This window comes from Perognathus longimembris, chromosome 14 (genome assembly GCF_023159225.1).
Source record: "Perognathus longimembris pacificus isolate PPM17 chromosome 14, ASM2315922v1, whole genome shotgun sequence".
NCBI lineage: Eukaryota > Metazoa > Chordata > Mammalia > Rodentia > Heteromyidae > Perognathus > Perognathus longimembris.
The window spans coordinates 62374809-62397988 of NC_063174.1; the positions used below are offsets into that span (position 1 = coordinate 62374809).

At 61.8% G+C, this 23180-nt stretch overlaps 1 protein-coding gene across 5 annotated transcripts in view; it reads left to right on the forward strand.

Annotated features, from left to right (window-relative positions):
* The first annotated feature begins 12032 nt into the window (after positions 1–12032).
* Positions 12033–23180, forward strand: part of Mta1 (metastasis associated 1) — a 38102-nt gene continuing 26954 nt past the window's right edge. For 4 of the 5 annotated variants that reach the window (XM_048361779.1, XM_048361780.1, XM_048361783.1 and 1 more), the window contains exon 1: positions 12033–12218. In XM_048361779.1, coding sequence (XP_048217736.1) covers positions 12191–12218 — 28 coding nt within the window. In that variant the 5' untranslated portion in view covers positions 12033–12190. The remainder of the gene's footprint in view (positions 12219–23180) is intronic. The other variant, XM_048361784.1, reaches the window with a different exon arrangement.

Consider the following 23180-nt stretch of genomic DNA (forward strand, 5'->3'; position numbering starts at 1 on the left):
AGAGTGCTAGCCTTGAGCAAAAAAAGAAGCCAGGACAGTGCTCAGGCCCTGAGTTCACGGCCTAGGACTGGCACAAACAAAAAAAAAGAGTGGGAGCTGTACTGGACCAGCCTTTGCATCTCTAAGGGTTCAGTTCTGTCTGCTCAGTGGCCTTTCTCCACAGCCTCTGTTTCATGGGCAGACATGCCCACCTTTGAGGACAGCAGTGATGACAGGGCCTGAACTCTTCGGCTCCTGTGACTTCGTTGTTTTTTGGTTTTTTTGCTTTTTTGCCAGTCCTGGGGCTTGAACTCAGGGCCTGAGCTGCTTTTTGCTCAAGGCTAGCACTCTGCCAACTTGAGCCACAGCGCCACTTCTGGCCGTTTTCTAGATATGTGGTGCTTCCTGTGTAGGAAGCAAGCACTCTTACCACGAGGCCATATTCCCAGCCCAGGCTCCTGTTACTTTTTGCTTGGGTTTCTCCCATCTTCCCCAGGCTATTTCAGGTTCTCTGGTTCAGAGATTGCACAGACACTAGTGACCCAGAGGGCTCTGTGTCGGGGGGCTTCTTGAGCAGGTGGCTTCGCTGTGGCGTGCATGATCAGGAGGCCTGCACTCTGGGGCTTATCACTTGCCCCAGAGAGGAACTTCTGGGGGAAAGGGCTAAAGGGACCTGGGCCTGGGAACTACCCACTTTTTTATTTTTTTTTTCAGATCTAAGCCATAGAAATCTGTTGTCTGATAGTTTGGGGATCTGAGACCCGAAGGTATCAGAAGGTTTGATCTGTCTTCATTAGTTTGGGGAGCTATAAGACATATCACATACTGAATGGCATATAAACATATGTCCCATGATCCTGGAGGTGGCAAGTCCAAGATTAACATCCTGACAGATTGTGTTGAGTCGGCCTGCTTTCTGATCCGTAGACATCAGACAGCCATCTTTCTGCTGTGTCCCCAGGTGATGGGAGGGGTGAATTCGTTCCTTGGGTTCCTTTTCTAAGAGTGCTGATGTCATTCATGACAACTCTATCCTCACGAGCCAATTACTGGCTGAAGCTCTCCTTTTTTTTTTTTTTTTTTTTTTTGCTTGTCCTGGGCCCTGAACTCAGGGCCTGAGCCACTGTCCTGGCTTCTTTTTGCTCAAGGCTAGCACTCTGCCGCTTGAGCCACAGCGCCACTTCTAGCTTTTTCTGTGTACGTGGTGCTGAGGAATGGATCCCAGGATTTTGCGCACGCAAGGCAAGCACTCTGCCGCCAAGCCACATTCGCGGCCCCTGAAGCCCTCCTTCTTGAGGGCATTCCTCCGGTGCCTGCAGCCTGGCTGTTTCCGTACTTGGCTGTAGATGGTCTTCTGGTGTCTCCCCTCCCCCCACTGCCTGCCTTCAGAGCAGGACGGCCAACCTTCACTTCCTCTTCTCAGGTCACTAAGCCTAGACCTTTTTGCCCTCTATGCGCGCGTTCTACCATTGAGCGGTGAGGATTCCCATCCCTCCTCCTCTCCACAGTACTGAGAGTTGATCCTAGCACCTCAAGCTTTCCAGGCAGGTGCTCTATCACTTGATCCAGTTCTCTTGCTTTTTCAAGGGTGAGGGGGGGGGGGACAGGCTTTTTGCCCAGGTCAGCTCCAGAACATCTCATCCACTGAGCTGGGATTACAGGCCTCCTAATTGTTTTTGTTTGGGGTGTGTGGGCGCACGCGCTGCCAGTCCTGGGGCTCGAACTCGGGGCCTGGGACTGTCACTGATGTCGCTGAGCTGCTTTTGCTCAGGGCTTGTGCTGTACCACTTGAGCCACAGCTGCACCCGTGGCTTTCAGTCTCGAGTACTCCCACGCTTGAGCTGCGGACTGGGTTTGAGGCGCAATCCCCGGATCATCTCGGCCCCCCGGGCACCAGCGGGGCCTGCGCGGTCCCCGGCGGGCGGCCGTGGGCAGGGGCGCTCGGGACGCGCTGCGCGCCGCTCCCCGGGTCCTGGCGGTCCCTGGGCCCGCGCGGAGGAGGAACGGCCGGCCCGCACCCCACTTCTCCACGCTTGGCTTTGGCCTTTGGACGGCGGCACCCCTTCCTTGGCTTTCCCCCCGTTACTTTTGAGTTCCGTGAGGCCTTCACTTGCAGTTATCTTTGGCTGGGCACCCTCGTCCTCCTTCCCGAGGTGGAGCCGGCCTGGAAGCCCCGCCGCCCCCGCCCCTCCTCCCCCCCTCTCCCCCCCCCCCCCCCCCACCCCCCCCGCCGCCGGGTCCGGCTGGGCCGCCTCTTCCGGCCTGAACTGGCGCTTGTGCTTTTGTTCCTGCGCACTCGTGTTCTTTCCCCCCTAGCTCTCTCCGCTTTGTCAGCGTGGGGGCGAACCCCGCCTGGAGGGGCACTTTGGGAGGAGGGGCGCCTTCCTGGGGCACAGCAGCGCGCGCCCCCGCCTCCCCTTCCCCCGGGAGTGCCCGCCAGCCTCCGGGGCTCCGCCCAGGCCCCGGAGCGCTCGGGGAAACGCGGAGCGGACGGGCGGGCGGTGGGCGGCCCCGGCTCGGGGCGGGAGCAGCGCGCTGGAGGCCGCGGGGGCCGGGCCGGGCGGCGGGCCACAGGCACTGACCTAGAGACCCTCGGCCCCCGCAGGTGAACGAGCCGCAGCCCAGCCACCCCAGCCGCCACTGGAGCATCAGCATCGAGGAGCGCCGGCGGCGGGCCTCGATGAGCGGCTGGGAGAGGCGGCCCACCGAGGGGGCCCCAGCCCCGCCCAAGGTGCGCGCGGCCGGGGGGGCCGGCCCGACCCGGAGCCCCACCCGCCCCGCCCCGGCCCCGCCCACACCGCCCCGGGCCCCGCCCACCCGGCGCTGGTCACGCCCACACCGCCCCGGGGCCCCGCCCACCCGACGCCGGGCACGCCCACATCATCCAGAACCCCCAGGGCCCCGCCCACCCAGCGCTGGGCACGCCCACACCGCCCCGGGGCCCTGCCCGGCTCTGGGCACGCCCACACCACCCCCGGGGCCCCGCCCACCCGGCGCTGGGCACGCCCACCCGACGCCGGGCACGCCCACATCATCCAGAACCCCCAGGGCCCCGCCCACCCGGCGCTGGGCACGCCCACACCGTCCCGAACCCCCAGGGCCCCGCCCACCCAGCGCTGGGCACGCCCACACCGTCCCGAACCCAATGGCCCGCCCACCGAGCTGTGTGACGCCCACGTCACCCAGGGCCCCGCCCCCTCCATGCGTGGCCCAGACGCTGTCGTCCCCCCGCAGGACATCACGCAGATCGTGGCGGAGCTGGTGTCTGAGGACGTGGACAGGGACGTGCTCCTCCCCCATCCGCTGAAGTCCGCCTCCTCCACCCACGTCGTCCCCAACCTCCTGGCCCAGAGCGCGGCCTTGTGGCAGAATGCGGCTGTGGAGGACCAGACTTCGAAGCCACCCCAGTCCTAAGAGCCGGGCGCAGCGCGTCTGACCTCCAGCACCGAGTTGGGGGGAGTGGGCACCACCACGCCCTCTGTCTTCCACCAAGAGAAGAGAAGATTGGGCGTTGCAGCCGTCTGTCTCCGAATGTCCTGTCCCTGGAGGGGTGGGGGAGCCCCCAGGGGTTCCTTGGTGGAGGGCAGGGGCAGGTAGCAGTCAGAGTTCCCGTTCCCAGGAAAGCTGGTCCTGCGCACTGCCGGGAGAAAACAGTGCCGACTGCCCTAGCTGCATCCACCAGCGTGCAGGCCATCCACGCTGGTGATAGGCCCGTGGGGGGGTGGGGGCTGGGGCCCGGCAGGACTCCCACAGAGACCTTGGTTTGTAACCTGCTCCTCTGCTGGCCCCCTCGGGCTTAACTTGCCTGCCTCCAGGAGGTGGAGGATGGGCCCACAGAGCCTCCCTAGTGGGGGGATGTTCCATGTGGTGAACTGCTCCTTGCCCCTGAAGGCCCAGAAGTTACCCTGTGGTGGTGCAGCTGGGCAAAAGGCTCTGCCAGGTACTGGACGAAGGGAAACTTCTCTGGATAGTGAACTTGTTAATGGACAGGCTGAGGAGGCACTGGGCACAGAGGGTCATGGGTAGCTGGAAGAGCTGGCTGGAGAAGTGGCCTTCAGGCCTGGGCTTGCAGTTGGAACTGACTGCTTCCCAGCTCCAGCTGCAGGGACACAGACGTGGCCACAGTGGACACTGGGTCCCTGCTCCTCTTGAATTCTCTGCTCCAGTGCCAGTCTCTATCCCAAGAGGCCCTCCTCTACCACCCAGCTCAGCACCCTAAATGTTCCACCCTCTGTGCCTGTCAGGATGCCAGGAGGAGGGCAGGCCAGGGAGCCACAGGAATAGCAGAGGCAGGCGTTCTGAGGGGTCTGATTTGACCAGTGCACCGGAGGCATCCTGTCCCACCCCTCTCCTCAGGCCTTGATGGTGGGCTGGAGCGTGGGGTGTTCAGGGCTGGGAGGTAGAGTCACTGGTCACCTACAAGTGGCACATGCCATGCACTTCTCTGTTCAGTGGCTTTAAGGGACTCTGACTTTCATGAATGGTTGGAGGGGAGTTTGACTTGGACCAATGCTGGTTTGGGCTGGTTATCTCCTGCGGCTGCAGCCAGAAGTAGAAGCTGGAGGACCGGCCCCGGCCTCTTCACAGGGCACCCGTCATAGCAGTACAAGCCAGGGCCTTGAGGTGTTGAGGCTGAGGCTCAGGGCTGACCCTGGTCCATCTGCCAGTGTTCAGCAGAAGGACCAGCTCCACCTACTAGGACAGGGGTGGCCGGGGGATGGGGGAGCCTGGAGGATGGGGAGCAGGAGGGGCGATGGGAGCCTGAGGGTCTAGGGGGAGCCTGGCAGGGGCAGGGGAGGGGGGAGCCCAGGGGGCAGGGTGGGAACCAGAGGGAGCGGATGGGAGTCTGGGTGGTGGTACAGGGGTTTGTTTCCTACTGTTGACATCACAAATTGCCACAAGTAGTTTTTTTGCTTGTTTGTTTTGTTTTTTGTTTACCCAGTCCTGGGTCTTGAACTCAGGGCCTGGGCACTGTCCTTGAGCTTCTTTTGCTCAAGCACTCTAGCCCTTCTGGTTTTTTCTGTGTATGTGGTACTGAGGAATTGAACCCAGGGCTTCATGCATGCTAGGCAAGCACTCTGCCACTAAGCGACCTTCCCAGCCCTGTTTTTTGTTTGTTTTTTGGCTAGTCCTGGGGCTTGGACTCAGGGCCTGAGCACTGTCCCTGGCTTCTTTTTGCTCAAGGCAAGCACTCTACCTCTTGAGCCACAGCACCACTTCTTGCTTTTTCTGTATGTGTGGTGCTGAGGAATCGAACCCAGGGCTTCATGTATGCAAGGTAAGCACTCTACCACTCGGCCACATTCCCAGCCCCAGCCTAGCCCTGTTTTTAGTGTGTTAAAACACAAATTAAGGGCTGGGTTTGTGGCTCAAGTGCCACAAGCACCTGTTTTGCAAGTGTGAGGCCATCAGTTCAGTCCCCAGTACCACCACCAAAACAAAATCTAGAAAAAGAACATGCATACAGACTGCACTTTGTGAACCTACAGTGGGTCGCCCTGCTAGGAGCCTGCCCTTGCTCAGCTCCTGGGGGGCCCCTCCTCCCTCCTGCCTTCACACCTATGCTTAGGGTCCCCGTGACTACTCTGGGCCCACCCAGTTGCCCGGGGGATCCTCCAGTTTCATGTCTATTTGCCCTGTCACTGCCACCCTGACAGTCCCCAGGGACAAATACACAGGGCCCTGTGGGAGGGGGCATGCTACTTTCCACAGGGTACAGTTGACATCTTCTGGGCAGAGGCCAGGTGCTACTTGAGGCCTCCCCAGTGTGTCCTACCCCTTGTCTGCAGTGTCCTGGGAGCCTCAGGAATAGAGGAAGGTCTGTGGAGGCCAGAAGCCAGATGAGGAGCAGGGACCCCACAGAGGGAGACCTACCTGAGGCGAGCGAGGGTCAGCCCAGTCCCTGGTCCCCCAGCAACGGCCTGTGGGCAGTGCAGCAAGCTCTCCATGTTCCTAGGCTGCCTTGGCTGCTCCTTGGCCCTGGGTCAGCCTCTGCCCCCCCCCATTCGCCGTCAGTGGGAGAGGCTCTCCACGCTGGGGGCAGTGCCTGGAGGGCTGTGTGTCCCGGCTGCCTTCGACCCGTCACGGGCCAGGCGGAGCACAGGACGGTTTCCCTGCTCAGGCTCGGGGGGGCCACCCGGGCCTCCCAGGCCCCCAGTGTTCGTTCACCTCCGCTGGTGGCTGGGGAGCGGAGTCCCCTCTGGACGCTTGAAGTAGAAGGGCCCCGTCCCGGTGGCAGCCGCCCCGTGGGGAGCCGGCCAGGGCCCCGGGAGGCGTGGTTCTCGGCACTGCTGAGGAGCCGCACGATGCCCAGCACCGCCCCTTCTAGAGACCGACTGGCTTTACAAAAGTACTTGCTCGCAATTAAAGATGTGTTCTTTCTTAAAACTCTCGCCACCCTTTGGTCAGCTATTTCTAAGGCGTATGGAAAATACACATAGAGCTACTACTCTATTTAAGAAAGAAAATCCATGGGGAAATGGAACGACTGCTTCTCCCACATTTAAGATTCTCCCCAGGCCATTCTTAGGCCTTGCAGACGTACGCGGGGAGGCTGCCACGTGCTCTTCGGCGGCTGCTGTGTCTTTGGTGTTGCTGGCCCTGGCTCTCGAGTGGCGTGGCCACCCTGGTACTTGCTCTCAGAGTTCGTCTACAGCGTGGCACTCTGGCCCAGGAGGTGAGTTCACCACTAGGGTCCGGGCCACTCGTTCTCGAACTTTTACTCGTTGGACTTAACTCCTAAGATGATGCTTTTCCGAGGCCTTTAGACTGGCGTGAGAGCATGGCAGGGCCGAGAGTTTGGGGTTGTGCTTTCCTAGGGCCTGTCAGCAGCTTGGAGAGGTGCTGGGGAAAACGGCTTGCCCGAGACAGGCTTTTTTTTAAATTTAATTTATTAATTGAACACAAATTTTTTGACAAGGTGTTGTGCAAAAAGGGTACAGTTACATAGTAGGGCAGTGTGTACATTTCTTGTGATATCTTACGCCCTGTTTTTCTTTCCCTTCCCTAGGTCAGGCAGACATATATACAATACACAATGTACCAAGAACATATACAGTAGCCACGTGGCCAAGCCCAAGAAAATTCGCCTAGGGCTTTAAATATAATGTCGACAGTAGACAATATGTCAACAATAGTCTTATATGAACGTATATACATGGCTTTTGAGCTATTGTGATCCACTGAGAGGTCGATTTTTGACTTTTATATGTTGAGTAGTTGTTTGGTTTTAGTTACATACTGTTGGGTCTCTGCTCCAATCCTGTGGGAAATACCATTTGACAAGCGGTTTTTGGTTTCACAGACTTGGTCTCTACTGTCTCTCCGTCTCCCTTTGTTAACAGTCATCTATCAGGGAGATCATGCCCCTTTGTTTTCTGTGTTCTAGGCTTGTCTCGCTCAACATTATTTGTTCGAGTTCTGACCATTTCCCTGTGAATAACAATATTTCACCATTCCTAATCGCTATGTAGTATTCCATTGTGTATAGGTACCATGTTTTTTGGATCCATTCGTCTGTGGAGGGGCATCTGGGTTGTTTCCATATTTTGGCTGTTGTGAATTGTGGAGACAGGCTTTTTCTGAAAAAATAGTGCCATTAACCTTTGAAGTTCAGTAACAAGCACACAGAAGTCTCTGTGTGAATCATGCTGCCTGGTTTTCTGGAACATGCTGTGGCCCTCTCCCACACAGGTTCAGCTATCATTCTGGAGACATTCTTGCAGCCTATCTTTGAGGACTCTCTGTGATCCTCTACCTCCTCCTCCCTCACCATGAAGCGGCCTTGGGGTCCTTGGGAACAACAATCAGATCAGGCAAAGTCAAAACACCCACAGCCACAGGAGGTCCTGTGCAGGGGAGAGGGGCCTGCCACCCCCACCCGGTCCCTGGGCTGCCACCTGCCGAGTGGAGTTCTCCTCTACCTCCTCCCCTGGCTCCCCAGACAAGCAGGGCCCCTCCGCATGGCGGCCTTTGCCTTAGTCTTGCTTGTGGAAGGCACTCCACACCTCATGACGTCACGTTCTGTTCCTCTCTCCGGCTGGGTGGTAAACTTGCCAGGGCTCTGTTTCCTTAACTTGCCCATCCACAGTGGCCTGTGGCGTGAAGCAGGTATTCAGAAACCAACAGTTGAATGAGTCAGTTTACTTGCTTTAATTGCTTGTCCTCTCCTGAGATGGCCTCTTTCTTTCTTTTTTTTTTCTTTTCCCCAGTCCTGGGCCTTGGACTCAGGGCCTAGGCACTGTCCCTGGCTTCTTCTTGCTCAAGGCTAGCGCTCTACCACTTGAGCCACAGCGCCACTTCTGGCCATTTTCTGTATATGTGGTGCTGGGGAATCGAACCCAGGGCCGCATGTATACGAGGCAAGCACTCTTGCCACTAGGCCGTATCCCAGCCCGAGATGGCCTCTTTCTTTAGTAATTCAGTAATTCTCTTTCTCTCTCTCTCGTGTGTATGTGTCTATGTGTGTGCATGAGAGAGAGAGTCTTGAACTCGGGTCCTGGGCACTGTCCTCGAGCTTTTTCACTTAAAGCTAGCGCTCTACCTCTTGAGCCACAGCTCTGCTTTCTGCTTTCTGGTGGTTACTTGGAGATGAGTCTCATGGGCTTTCCTGCTTGGACTGACTTTGAACCATGATCCTCAGACCTTGGCCTCCTGAGTAGCCAGGACTAAAGGCGTGAGCCACCAGCGCCCATTCCGTGGTACGGTTTTGTTCATGTGTCTGAGCTCCCGGCTGAAGCCTGTATTCTTTGGAGCTTAGCACTCCTGTGGCGGTGCGTCCTGTGGTTCTCACTGCCCTGTGCCCTCCCCTCTACCGGTGTTGGCGAGCGAAGCAACGTGGTCACGTGCCACTTCCTGAGCCTGCCCTGCATCAGCAGCTCTCCCCTCTCCTGAACGTCTTTTGCTCTGCTACCAAATGGACAAATCCTTAGACCCTTCTGCCACTGCTTGAGAGTTTCTGCTTGCCTCTGGGCAAGGTTAAGGTCAAGTGATGTCCGTCCACCTTCTTTACAGTCTGCCTAGGAGAAAGAGTGAGCCACCTACCAGTGCTAAGCTGCTGCCTCCGTCTGTGTGTGTGTGCACACATACGCGCACGCTGTCCTTGAACTCAGGATCTCAGCAAATGTTCCTTAGCTTTTTCTGCTCAAAGCTGGTACTCTTCCCACTTCTCAATTTTTAGTAGTTAATTGGAGATAAGTCTCATGGATTTCCCGACTTTGAACTGTGGTCCTCGGATTTTAGCCTCTGGAGTAGCTAGAAGCACAGGTGTGAGCCACCAGCACCCAGCTTCCCGCCTCTCCCGAGGCTGCAGTAAATGGCGCACTGCACTGATTTGAAATTTGGAGGTCCCCCCTCAGAAGTCAGCCTGGATGACATGAAGGTCTGTGTCTGGCTGCCGTTCCCCCGCCCCCTCGGTAGCTCAGGCTGAATGGTTCTCGTGTGTTCCTCTGGTGGAACAGATGTGGATTAAGAGACTTTACTATGCCACCTTTGCACACAAGGAACGAACCGATGTCCACCATTCTGTCTTCCACCCATTTGGGGAGATTTTACTGTATATCACCCTCTGCTCTCTAGGCTTCCAACAGAAAGCAAGCGCTCCCTGATCCCTTGGCTTTCTGCTTCCCCTTGGCCTGGCAGCAAGCTCAGGCAGCTCCACTTCCCAGCTTCCCTCTACTAGCCAGTGGCATTTCCCGACCCATCTCAGCATCTGCTGGGGTCTGGGTCCCCTTTGGGTCTCTGCCTGGCTTTGGTCTCAGCACTCGGCTGGATGACTGGCCAGAGTCCTGAGGGATCGTAGGTAATGTGCATGGGCCCTGGGTCCCTGATCCCTTACTTGCCTAAACCCTGCACAGCGACCCAGTTGAGCTTTTGTTGAGTCTTGGGGCTTGAACTCAGGGCCTGGACGCTGTCCCTGAGCTTTTGTGTGTGTTTTGCCAGTCCTGGGGCTTGAACTCGGGGCCTGAGCACTGTCCCTGGCTTCTTTTTGCTCAAGGCTAGCTCTCTGCCACTTGAGCCACAGTGCCATTTTTGGCGCTGGGGAATTGAACCCAGGGCATCATGTATAGGAGACAAGCACTCTACCACTAAGCCACATTCCCAGCCTGAGGTCCCTGAGCTTTTTAGCTCAAAGCTATCACTCTAGCACTTGAGGCACAGCTTCACTTTTTAAAGCTGATCATTTGGAGATAATGAGTCTCATGCACTTTCCCGCCTGGGATCTGAACTTTGATCCTCAGATCTCAGTCTTCAGAGTAGCTAGGATTACAGGCCTGAGTCACCCATGCTCTGCTCTCCGCAAACTTTAAAAGAGCACAAAAGCAGTCGTATCACCCCAGATCCTGATGGGTGCCAAGAGGAAGAGGGGGTGCCTCCCTCCCCACAGAGCCACTGCTTGCCCAGCTCTGGAGTCCTGTGGGTCCTTGGGTCCCAGGGGACAGGATGTTCTAAGCAAAAGCCCCTCTCCTTGGTCTCCTCACCAGGCCAGCTCAGAAACCTGCTCCACACGGACAAGGACAAAGGATGTCTAGGGATGACCACAGTGCGGCAAGACCAGGGCCACAGGCATAAGGCTATCTGCTGGATGGAAAGGGTGATCCAGGAAGGGAGATATGGGTCCAAAGCTGGGCCCACAGACCAGCCCACTTCAGGGTAGGTGGGGGAGTTGGAGGAGCCACCTGGGAAGGCTTTCAGGAAGGGTTAAGGCATGGAGGACTCCCGGTGCCCACAGAGAATTCACAAGGGAGTGTTGGGAGGCCCCACTTGGACAGGGTAAGCAGGGAGGCCACCTGGGAATGGGGAGAAGGCCCACCAGGTGAGAGGCAGGGGAATAGGGAGAAGGCTCCTGCAGGAGGTGAGGGAAGAGTGGGAGAAGGCCCACGAGGTGGTGGTGAGGGTGCATGGGCAGGGCGGGCGGGGATGGGGAGAGGGCCGGGGGAGGTGAGGGGGCCCGGGAGGTGAGGGCCTGGGAGGTGAGGGGGCCCGGGAGGATGGGGAGGGGGCCCGGGAGGATGGGGAGGGGGCCCGGGAGGATGGGGAGGAGGCCCGGGAGGTGAGGGCCCGCGGGGATGGGGAGGGGGCCCGGGAGGATGGGGAGGAGGCCCGGGAGGTGGGGGCGCGAGGATGGGGAGGAGGCCCGGAGGATGGGGAGGGGGCCTGGGAGGTGAGGGGGCCCGGGAGGATGGGGAGGAGGCCCGGGGAGGTGAGGGGGCCCGGGAGGATGGGGAGGAGGCCCGGGAGGTGGGGGCGCGAGGATGGGAAGGAGGCCCGGGAGGATGGGGAGGAGGCCCGGGAGGTGAGGGCCCGGGTGGATGGGGAGGAGGCCCGCAGGGATGGGGAGGAGGGAGGCCCGGGAGGTGAGGGCCCGGGAGGATGGGGAGGAGGCCCGCGGGGATGGGGAGGGGGCCTGGGAGGTGAGGGGGCCCGGGAGGATGGGGAGGAGGCCCGGGGAGGTGAGGGGGCCCGGGAGGATGGGGAGGGGGCCCGGGAGGATGGGGAGGAGGCCTGGGAGGTGGGGGCGCGAGGATGGGAAGGAGGCCCGGGAGGATGGGGAGGAGGCCCGGGAGGTGAGGGCCCGCAGGGATGGGGAGGAGGCCCGGGGATGGGGAGGAGGCCCGCGGGGATGGGGAGGAGGCCCGGGAGGTGAGGGCCCGCAGGGATGGGGAGGAGGCCCGGGGATGGGGAGGAGGCCCGCGGGGATGGGGAGGAGGGAGGCCCGGGAGGATGGGGAGGAGGCCCGCGGGGATGGGGAGGAGGCCCGCGGGGATGGGGAGGAGGGAGGCCCGGGAGGTGAGGGCGCGCGGTGAGGGCCGGCGGGGACGGGGAGGAGGAGGCGGCCCACGCGGCGAGGGCGCGCGGGCCGGGCCACCCGGGGAGGCCCGGGGCCGGCCGGGCAGGGGCGCGCGGGCGGCGCGGCGCGGGGTCGGGTAACGGCCCGCGCGGTGGGCGGCGGCGCCCGAGGCCCCTCCCCGCCGCCCGCGGCCGCTCCTCCTCTTCCTCTCCCGCCCGCGCCGCGGCCCTCCCGTCCCTGCGCGGCCTCGGCGGCCTCGGAGGCGGCGGCGGCGGCGGCGGCGGAGCAGCGCGGCCCCTTTAAACCGTCCGCCGGCGCCCCCGCGCCCGCCCCCGCCCGCCCGGCCCGCGCCCGCCCGCCCGGCCCGCGCCCGCCCGCCCGCCCGCCCGCCCGCGGCCCCGCCGCCCCGCCGCCGGCCCGGACATGGCCGCCAACATGTACAGGGTCGGAGGTAAGGCCCCGCCACGGCCTTTATGCGCCGCGGGCCCGCGCCGCCCGCGCCCGCCGGGCCCCCCGCGCCCCCGCCGCGCCCCCGCCGCGCCGCCGCCCGCGCCCGGGCCCGCGCCCCTCCCCCGCCGCGCCGCCCCCGCCGCCCTCCGCGCCCGGCCCGCTCCCGCGGCCCCGACCCCCTCCCCCGCTCACCCAAGATGGCCCCGGGGACCGGCCCCGGCCGAGCCGGGCTCGGGGGGCGCGCCGGCCCCCCGGAGGGGCCGCCTCCCACCTGTTGGGGGCCGGGGGGGCCCCCCGGGCGCGGGCCGAGCGCCGCGGAGCGGGGCCCGGGGGGCCGGCGCGTCCCGGAGGCCGGGGGCGCCCCGCGGGCCGGCGGCCGGGGCCGGGGCCCGGGGCCGGCCGGAGCCCCTCGCCGGGAGCACGTGGTTCCGGAGGCGCCGGCTGCCCCCCGGCCGGAGCGGCGGGCGGGGGGCCTGGGGGCGCCGCGGAGGCCCGCGCCCGGGGCCCGCGCCGCAGCCCGCTGGAGGGGCCGCGTGCTCCCCAGACCCCTGGCCCATCTGGCCCGGGACAGACTCGAGGTCGGGGGTCCTCTTAGCCAGGCAGCCATCGTCCCAAGTAGGCCCGAGTCGCCCCAAACTTTTCGCCGCCTCCTGCTCATCGCCGGCCCAGGGAGGCCCGAGATCCCCTGGACCGGGGCCTCGGGGGCCCCAGCTCCGGGCCAGGTCCCCGTTGCTTGGGCCCCCCCCCCCCCAGCCTCTGGACCCTAGTGGGTAGCGCCCTGGTCTTGCATCCGCCTAGCCCGTGCCGATCGGGGCCTTGAGCGGCGGGTTGCCCTCCTCTGGACCTGGTGGCCCTGGGCACCGGGGCCGAGCAGGTTCCTCTGTGGGACGGCACGGGGGGCCCTGCCTGCCCTCCAGTGGGGCCTGGCCCTGGGACACGGCCTCTTCTGCTTCATCAAGAGTGCAGCTCTGAAGGGCTGGGGAAGCTCCCTCCCCAGGCCTGCTGGCCCCCGAGTGGCCTGTGGCACCCTTCCTGGTACCGCTGTGCCCCTTGGGCTGTTTTGCAGCACAGACCACCTTCCTGCCTCCCTTGAGGCCCATGGCTCCTGTTGACCCAGTAGCTTCTTTCCCAGGTCCTCCAGCTCCCTTATTCTGGAAGGTTCTCCCTCACCTGTGAAGGGCCTCTGTTGCCCTGGTCTCTTACCTCCCTTACTTGCCCGGCACTGTGAGTTGGAGTTTTCCCCCTGCCGTGATTTCTGGCCCACGGTTGCATGTGTGTTGGAATGAATGAATGGCATGGGGGGCTCCCTGGAGGAGGCGGTGAAGGCAAGGCTGGCCGTGGAGCTCTGGGCCCCTAGAGCTCCAGGTGCAGGCACTTCTGAGGGTGGAGGGTGGCGGAGCCGCCCCGAGCCCCTCACACCTGCCTGTCCTGTGGCCGGGGTCTCCAGTGGGACCCCACTGTAGAACTCCTTCGCCTCCCTCCGCCTCGGCCCATACCACCCTGGAGGCCCAGCGCAGTTCCCCTGTGACCTGAACTGGGTGCTGGCCCGGCCATCCTAGACCTGCTTGTGCTTCAGCTTCCTCCCGTGTGGGTGGGAGCTTCTCTCTCCGCTCCTCTGCCCTGTGGCGGATCCCCACGGGCCTCCCTGTCTCCGGGCCCCGGTCCGTGGCCGAGCCTGGGGCGGCCTGGGCGTATGTGGCCGGACCCCGGGCTGCGGTGCCCGGTGGAGGTGCCCTCCTGGGTCTGGTGAGGAGTCCCCCCCCCTCGGCACAGCCTGGCTGCTGGAATGGGGGAGGGGCGCCCTCGGGCTGTGGGCTCTCCTCAGTTCTGACCACCCCTATAGAAAAACCCAAGTGGCCCCTGCCTTCTGAGCGTGAACTCGGTGCCGTCGTGTGTCCCCGCGGGCCCTGTGGTCAGGGTGGTCCGGGTCTTGGCTGCTGGCCCTCCCGGCCTGCTACTGCCTGCTGGATTCACAAATCTCCACAAGATGGAGAGGGATCTTGCCGTGCTTTCTGAGCAGGCCTCCTCTGTGGCTGCTGCCTGAGGTTTGGCCGGCTCGGCAGCCTGCCCTGGCCGGGGGGAGTGGCTGGTGGGGACCTCTTGGACCTCCGTGTTGAGGGACACATGTAGCAAACAAAAGGACAGGATGCCCAGTCGGGTCTGAATTCCAGAGAGACAGCCATGCCCGGCTCCACGTACGTCCCGAGCAGGGTCTGGTTGCCATGCAGCGTTGGGTGTTGTATGCCCTGCCTGGCAGCCGTCCTGAGGCCCTGCGGGGCTGGGCTGGGCTGGGCGAAGGTGCAGGGGCCGTGGCGTATGCCAGCTGGCCGGCCTGACAGAGTGGTCACCCCGGGAGGGAACGTGGCCCGCTGCTTCCGCGGGAAGTGGGCTGGCATGGACAGAGGCCTTCTGTCAGCATCTGCGAGAGGCTGGGGGTGGGGCCGGGGCTCTGGGACCTGTGCAGCCCAGAGGCGGCTCCTCCTGGGAGCAGACATGGTGACCTGCCCCGGGCTGGGTGTCCTGGGAGCAGACACCGCTGCTTCTCGCTTAGGTGGCCTTCCCAAACGGAAGGGACGCGCTCCCCAGCCGCCGCGCCTCTTGGGCTGCTCCTGCCTGTGCGCTTTATTCTTTTTTTAAATTCAGAGGCTAATCACCATTCGCTCTGGACTTTTTTCTGTCTCACTGCAAGAAGTTAGCCCCCGTTCTTTTGCTTTGCTTTTTGTTGGCGAGCTTTAATATACTTGTGGGAGATGATAAAAACCCTGCAGTGTGGCGTCTCCTCTCCCCAGGCGGTCCTGCCCCGCGGGTCACATGACGGATGTCAGTGGCTGTTTGACACCCTGTATTCTTGTTTTCCGTTGCTTTTGTGATTTTAATTTATTCTTATTATTTATGGTGCTGGGAAGTGAACCCGCCGTCTAGGGGAACAGGCAAGCGCTTCACCACTGAGGGGCAGCTCCAGCCCCAGACGTTGTAATTTTTTTGAGCCATTCCCTGCCTGTGGTAGCCACAGGCAGTGCGTGTCTTGCTGTCCGGGGCCCGTGCGCTGACTGCCGGGGGGGCCCGGTGGAGGTTCCGGGGTTCGGCCCGGTCTTCTCCCCGACGGCAGTGGGCGGCCGGGGCTAGGGCTCCCACCCTCCCGCAGCAGGGCTCGTAGCCGCCCGCCGTGGGCAGGCCTGTCCTCAGAGGGGGCCGTCGGGGTGGTGTCCCCTGCTGCCTCTGAGCTCCAGGGAGCCCCAGGTCCGGCGTCTGCTGATTTGGTGTCTGCTTTCACTTTTGCTGATTCCTGCCCCCCTGCCCCCGCCACGTGCAAGCCCTCGGGGCCCTGCTCCTGCCCCGTGGTGACCCCACGGCTGTCCTGCCGGGCAGGATGGCTGCGTGGTGAGCGATGGCTAGGGCCTCACCTGGCCGCACAGTCGAAAGGCCTCGAGATGCCGGGGTCCCCCCTCTGCCCAGGCCGCTCCTCGCTGAGCTGGGGTGCTTCTGCTGCACACTTGCCCCGTCTCAGATCAGGAGATGCCCATCCTGGGTACCGTGGCCGGAGCCCTCGCGCGCCCCGTGCCCGCTCCCCTCAGGCTCAGCCAGACGGGTGCCGGGGCTCCCGGAAGGCCAGAGGGGCTCTGGCCGGGTGTGGCCGCCCATCGGTGGGGAGCTGTGTCCCCCTCCCCCCGCGCCGGCCGCCCGTGTGCCGTGTGTCTGCCAGTGCGTGTCCGGGGACCTCGGGCCTGGCCCGGTCCTGGGGTGCCCTCTGCGGCTCCCCCGTGGTGGGGAGGGCCTCGTGTGTGTCTGTGCCCCACCCCGCGCTGGGCAGCCGAGGGTTGGGGGATGATCCTTCTAAAGGAGGGGCAAATCGGATCTGCGGGCTCTGCGGGCTCCGCGCCGATGCCGGCTTAGAGCAGCTCAGTAGCCCAGGGCTTGGGCGTCTGCACCGCCTCGGGGGCCCGGCGACTCGGCTGCACCCTGCAGCCCCTCTCCCGGACCTCCGGGTCGGCCCGAGGCAGCTCTTGGTGGGAGGCCCCGTGGTGGTGGTGCCCTGGGCTGGTCGCCGTGGGGCCTCTCGGGCTCCTGGGGAGGGACTCTAAAGCTGCTGGGTCTAGGACAGGCGTGTGCTCTCAGGCGGGCCCCTGCCGGGGAGGAGGCTCTGCTGTCAGATCTCAGGGTCCTCCGCCAGATGCTGTGATCCTAGTTACTTGGGAGGCTGCGATCTAAGGATCGGGGTTCAAAGCCAGGCCAGGCAGGAAAGTGTGAGGCTCCTGTCTCCAGTGAGCCACCAGAAAGCTGGAAGTGGATCTGTCGCTCAAGGAGCAGAATGCCAGCCTTCCTCCAGAAAAGCTCAGGGACAGCGCCCAGGCCCTGAGTTCAAGCCCCAGGGTTGGCACGCACACACCATCACCGTGTTCGGAAGAACCAGGTAGGATCTATTCTCCGTCCTTCCCTGGACTCTTGTGGGGACTGTGGGGTGACCCCCTGGGGCTGGCTGCCCTCAGGCCATCAGTGTTTCCAGGGGCCTCTGGGTACGTGGAGCAGAGGCTGAGCTGGGCCGAGAGGCCTGGGGCTCAACAAGGACCCTGGCGTGGGTGGCCGAGGGGGAGGGAGATGACGTTGACGGTGCCCTGTGATGTGGGACCAGGCCTGGGCTTTGAGGAATGTTGGGGTCTGGCCGATGGAGGACAGGACACCTGGGCGGAGCAGACGCGTGGTCCTCTGGGCTGGCTGTGTTGGTCTGAATTAATATCCCCAAACCCGGAGGAGGAGACGGCGCGCGCGGGGGGGGGGGGGGGGCAGGGGTCTGCGGGGGCGGCTGCCCGGGTGTGACCCGGGGGCTGCACGTCCCGCGCGTGGCCCTCTTCACAGGCTGCGGAGAGCACGCCTCACACGAGGCCCCGTCTCAGTCTGTCCGGTGCCTCAGGCCCTTCTGCACTTAGTGTTGAGGACCCCCGTGGGGGCTCGAGGCCCGGGCGGCCTCTGTGCTGGGGGCCCTGGAGTCAGTGCCAGAGCACGGAGCGAGGCTGGACCGGGCCTCCGAACACCAACAGAGACAAGGCCCACAGTGCTCGTCGGGGGGTCCTCCCCTGTGTCCCCTGAGAGTGGAGTGTCTTGAGGTATATTTTACATACAGCCAGTCCTGGGAGGGGGGGGGTCTTCTCATTTTATTATTTTATCATTAGTGTGTGTGTGCGCCCCGGTCCTGGGGCTTGAACCCCGCCTGGGTGCTGAGCTTTGTGGCTCAAAGCTAGTACTATTTCTTCTGGATAAGAAAAAGCACCCAGGTGTGCGGTTGGTTACAGATGGAATTGTAGCCTGCTGCTACAGGTTTGCCTGCATGTCAGTCCTTAGGCTTGAACTCAGGGCTCTCAAGGCTGACAACTGTCACTTGAGCCACAGCTCTGCCTGAGGATTTGGGGTGGGTAATTGGAATTAAGAATCTCATGGACTTTTACTTTACTGCCTGGGTTGGCCTTGAACCTAGATCCTCAACCTCAGTCTTCAGAATAGCTAGGATTACAGGGGTGAGCCACCAGTGCCTGCTGAGTCTCGTGTGTGTGACAGGAGTTGCACCGCCATGCCCAGCTTCTTTCGTCCTCCTTTGTGCACCAGAGGGGCCGCTTTGCTTTTGCACCGCAATCTCCTGATGTCAGTGGGGCTCAGCATCTTTTCAAGTTTTACACTTGCTATCCATTTGTTTGATGAGATGTCTGCCTAAGTGTTTTTGTTTTTTGTGCTGATTCTGGGTTTGAACTCAGGCCTTGGGCTCAAGGCTAGTGCCACTTGAGACACAGCTCCCCTTCCAGCTTGTTTTGGTGGTTAGTGGGAGGTAACAGTCTCATGGACTCTCCTGCCTGGGCTGACTTTGAACCCTCATCCTCAGATCTCACTCAGCCTCCTGGCCAGCTACGATTGCAGGGGTGAGCCACTGGTACCCAGCTCTGACCAGGTCTTTTGCCTGGCTTTTTAAAACCATCTTGCTCGGGCTGGGGATATGGCCTAGTGGCAAGAGCACTTGCCTCGTATACATGAGGCTCTGGGTTCGATTCCCCAGCACCACATATACAGAAAATGGCCAGAAGTAGCGCTGTGGCTCAAGTGGTAGAGTGCTAGCCTTGAGCAAAAAAGAAGTCAGGGACAGTGGTCAGGCCCTGAGTTCACGGCCTAGGACTGGCCAAAAAAAAAAAAAACAACAAAAAAACATCTTGCTGTATCGCCCAGGCTTTGTGATCTCACAAAAGTATGTGGAACCACGTCCTGGTTTTTTGTTGTTGTTGTTGTTGTTTTTTTTGGCCAGTCCTGGGACTTGGACTCAGGGCCTGAGCACTGTCCCTGGCTTCTTCCCGCTCAAGGCTAGCACTCTGCCACTTGAGCCACAGCGCCACTTCTGGCCGTTTTCTGTATATGTGGTGCTGGGGAATCGAACCTAGGGCCTCGTGTATCCGAGGCAGGCACTCTTGCCACTAGGCTATATCCCCAGCCCCAGCACATTTCTTTTTGAACAGGGTCACCTCTTCCCTAATTTTCTCCCAGTTTTTTCCCTCCCAACCCCCTCCCTATGCATCCTAGTTTTTTTTTTGTTTTTGGCCAGTCCTGGGCCTTGGACTCAGGGCCTGAGCACTGTCCCTGGCTTCCTTTTGCTCAAGGCTAGCACTCTGCCACTTGAGCCACAGCGCCACTTCTGGCCGTTTTCTGTATATGTGGTGCTGGGGAATTGAACCCAGGGCCTCATGTATACGAGGCAAGCTCTCTTGCCACTAGGCCATATCCCCAGCCCTGCATCCTAGTTTTAAAAATTAGGTTATTTGTTTTTCTAATTGCTTTGTTATGAGAGGGTTTTGTTACTGGGTGTTTGTTGTTATTGTTCTGGGGATGCAACTAAGAGTCTTAGACTTCCAGCACCAAGAATTTGTATTTCAGACTTTCAGAAGCCTGGGGGAAAGTGTGTGTGTGTGTGTGTGTGTGTGTGTGTGCATGCGTGTGTGTGTAATTATATTTTTCTTGTTACTATAAAAGTGATGTACAGAGGGGTTAGTTATATAACTCAGGTAAAGAGTACATTTTTTTTGTCAGTCCTGGGGCTTGAACTCAGGGCCTAAGCACTGTCCCTGGCTTCCTTTTGCTCAAGGCTAGCACTCTGCCACTTGAGCCACAGCACCACTTCTGGCCATTTTGTATATATGTGGTGCTGGGGAATTGGACCCAGGGCTTCATGTATACGAGGCAAGCACTCTACCACTAGGCCACATTCCCAGTCCTCCATATTTTTTTTTTTTAACTTCTTCCCCAGTAAGTTATCTGTCAGAAAATCAGTTTGCCCAAGCTGGTCCTGTGGCCTTTGCTCACTCCTGTACCCATAGCTACTTGAGAGGCTGACCAAACAGGTGGATTGTGGTTCAAGGCCAGCCTGGGCAGAAGAGCCCCATCCCCACATTAGGAAAGCTGGACGTGGCCCACGCACGGCCCACGTGACCCCAGTGGGGGGAGGCTACCTGCTGCAGGTGGGTTGTGGGTCATACGTGTGCTGGAGTAGGGAGCAAATTCCCCCCAAAATGACCTGTGAAAAACAGGGCTGGAGGCCAGAGCCAGTCCGGTAAGCACCAGAAAGGCCCTGAGTTCAAACTCCAGTGGGGTGGGGTTGAGAATCCTTGCCTCCTCCGGGTGCTCCTGTTTGTTGACCGCGTGCCCCGCATTGATCTGCGCCCTGCCACCGCCGGCTCTGATTATGGTAGCTTTACAGCAGTGCTTGAAATCAGATGACAGTGACCGCTTCCAGGCTTGGAGCCTGTCCTAGTTCTGGGCTTTCCTTATCAAGTATAGAATTCTCTTGCTAATTTCTACAAAACAAAAACAAGCCAGCAAACTGGTGGGGTCCGGAAGGGCTGCAGCTCTGGCTGGGGGGGGGGGGGGGCCCTCGCGGGCTAACCCAGGAGCTAAGGGCACCTGCACGTCTTTACATGCTTGAGAAAGGGCTTGGCATGTGAAAAGGACGAATGCCCACACATTTTAAATTCTTTTAAAATTGTTTTAATGTAATTGATTAATTAGTTTATTGGTTTATGGCCAGTCCTGGGGTTGAACTCAGGGCCTGAGCCTCTCTGTACTCTAGGCTAGTGCTCTACCACTCTATAGCCACGGTGCCACTTCCAGCTTTTCTGTGTATGTGGTGTTAAGGAATTGAAGTACTGAAGTAACTGCAAGGCAAGCACCCTACCTAAGCCACCTTCCCAGCCCCCACGCTGTGAAAACTACAAGAGGGGACCGGGGATGTCAGAGTGTGTGCGCACACCGTGGGCCTGAAGCGGGGCTTGAACTCGGGGGCCTCCACTTGCGCCACCCCTGCGCTGCCAGCCCTTTTCGCTGGTGAGTGGTAGAGAAGATGATGCCCCCCGCCTGTTGTAGTCTGCGCCCAGTGCCTGCATCACCTAGGTGACTGGCGCACCTGGAGGCCGTGACTCCCCCTTCTCCGAGGTCACCCCAGTCCACCTGGCACACCTCCACGGGAGTCCCCGCGCTCTCTCCTTCTCTCTCTCACTCTTCCTTCCCCTCCGTCTCCCTGCACCTCCATCTCGTGTGGGCTGGCAGTTTGCTCCCCAATAAGCTCCTTCCTGCCTGAACCTCAGGCCTCGGCCTCCCGAGTGGCTGCAGGTGCCGGCTCGGGATGTCAGGGCGCAGGCCCTGTGACGTCCCTGTGATGTGACACTCCTGACCCCAGGAGGGGTGATGGCCAGGGAAGGTAGACCGTTTAAAAGAGCTCACCGGAGCACAGGGTCTTCAGACAAACACAAGATAAAAATGAGGACTCGGAGTCATGGGTTAGCCAAGGGGCAGCCCAAGGCTTGTGTCCAGAGTTGGTGAGCCCATGGCAGGGAGGGGCAGGTGGGAGCAGCCAGGCCCTGGGGCACGCCGGGGCGGGGGGGGGGGGGGGGGGGGGCGGACGCCGCGGGGACGGCTTGCACACTCGGCTCAGGCGTCACTGTGAAGCGGAGCCTCTGGACGGTGCGCACGCGGGGCGGGCGGGGGCGGGGGGGAGGGCGGGGCCGGGGGGCCCGCGGGGGCGGGGGGCGGGACCCGGGGGGGCGGGGCGGGGGCGGGGGTCCCGGGGAGGGCGGGGCCGGGGCTTGGCGGGAAGCCGGGTCTGACGGCTCGCCGCGCGGCCCGGCCCCGTGGACTCGGGACATTTTCGTCAGACCCAGACGCTGCCGGTGGCCCCGCCCGAGCCAGGCCCAGGACCCGAGTGGGAGATGGGGTCCCCTCCGCCGCCCTGAGCGCGGCGCTGGCCGGGCCCGGGAGCCGGTCGTGCGCGGCAGCCTCACCCCGCCGCGCGGGCCGGCGCCGGCGCCGAGCGGCTGCAGCGGCAGTGGAGTGGCCGCCGCTCTGCTTTGCCGGGTTCCCGCCGAGGCGAGGAGAAGCACCAAGGCGGCCTCTGTCCCCAGCCCGCCCGGAGCCCCGCAGGGACGGGTTCTGGGCTCCCACCGCGGCCGAGACCCGCGGGAGCCACGAGACGTGGCAGGGCGCTGGCCCTCCGGGCGCTGCGGGGCCCGGCATGGGGCTCGGGAGAGGGCCGGCGTGGCCTCTGCCCCTCGGGGGACCCGGCGTGGCGGCGCCCAGGGTGCTCGCTGGAGCTTGGTCCTTGGTCGTCGCCCGGGCCCCCGCCCCTCCGCGGGTGAGGATGCTGCCCCAGGGCCGCGGGTGCTGAGCTGAGGCCTGGTGCAAGGCTGAGGCCTTGGCAGGCTAGGGCTGTCGTTCCGAGGGCACCGGGGCTCCCCCTAGGAAAAGGTCCAGGGAAGCCCAGTCTCGGGCTGAGCCAGGCGTGGGCCAGCCTGGCCACGCTGGCGCTGGGAAGGGGACCCGGGACCCACGGCCACCCTGGGCAGCCGGAGACACCGAGCCTCCCCCAAACAATTCCAGTCTTGTCGTGCAATTGCTTTCTTTGTTGTTGGTTGTGGGGCCTGAACGGGGGCGAGGGGGGCCCGGGCTCTGTCCCTAAGCTCTTTCACTCGAGACTGGCTCTCTACCACCTTGAGCTACAGCGCCATTTCTGCTTTCCTGGTGGTTAATGGAGAGTCTCCCGCACTTTCCTGCCATGGCTGGCTTTGAACTGTGATCCTCAGGTCTCGGCCTCCAGAGTTTTTACAGGTGTGAGCTACCGGTGGTCTGCTTGGAAGTGCCTTTTTAAATGAATTGTATCAATTGTAGCTCACTGGTGCTGGGGATATGGCCTAGTGGCAAGAGAGCTTGCCTCATATACATGAAGCCCTGGGTTCAATTCCTCAGCACCACATATATAGAAAAGGCCAGAAGTGGCGCTGTGGCTCAAGTGGCAGAGTGCTAGCCTTGAGCAAAAAGAAGCCAGGGACAGTGCTCAGGCCCTGAGTCCAAGGCCCAGGACTGGCCGAAAAAAAAAAAATTTCCTTAGGATAAATTTCTAGGAACTTTCTAATTCAATTGTAGCTCACTCTGGTTGAGGGTCACGTTTCTGAGGTCAGAGCAGTGGCTGGCTTCGTCCCGTCCCCCAACCCGGTGTCCTGGTGAGTGCCCTCCCCATGCTGCTCTGGGGGGGACGTCCATGGCTGGTGCTTTGGTGGGGGGAGGGCATCCGTGGCTGGTGCCTTGCTGGGGGGGGAGGGCATCCGTGGCTGGTGCCTTACTGGCAGGGGGTGGAAGGGCATCCGTGGCTGGTGCCTTGCTGGTGGGAGGGCATCCGTGGCTGGTACCTTGCTGGGGGGGTGGGAGGGCATCCGTGGCTGGTGCCTTGCTGGGGGTGGGAGGGCATCCATGGCTGGTGCCTTGCTGGGGGTGGGAGGGCATCCATGGCTGGTGCCTTACTGGCAGGGGGAGGGCATCCGTGGCTGGTGCCTTGCTGGGGGGGAGGGCATCCGTGGCTGGTGTCTTGCTGGTGGGAGGGCATCCGTGGCTGTTGCCTTGCTGGGGGGTGGGAGGGCATCCGTGGCTGGTGCCTTGCTGGGGGGTGGGA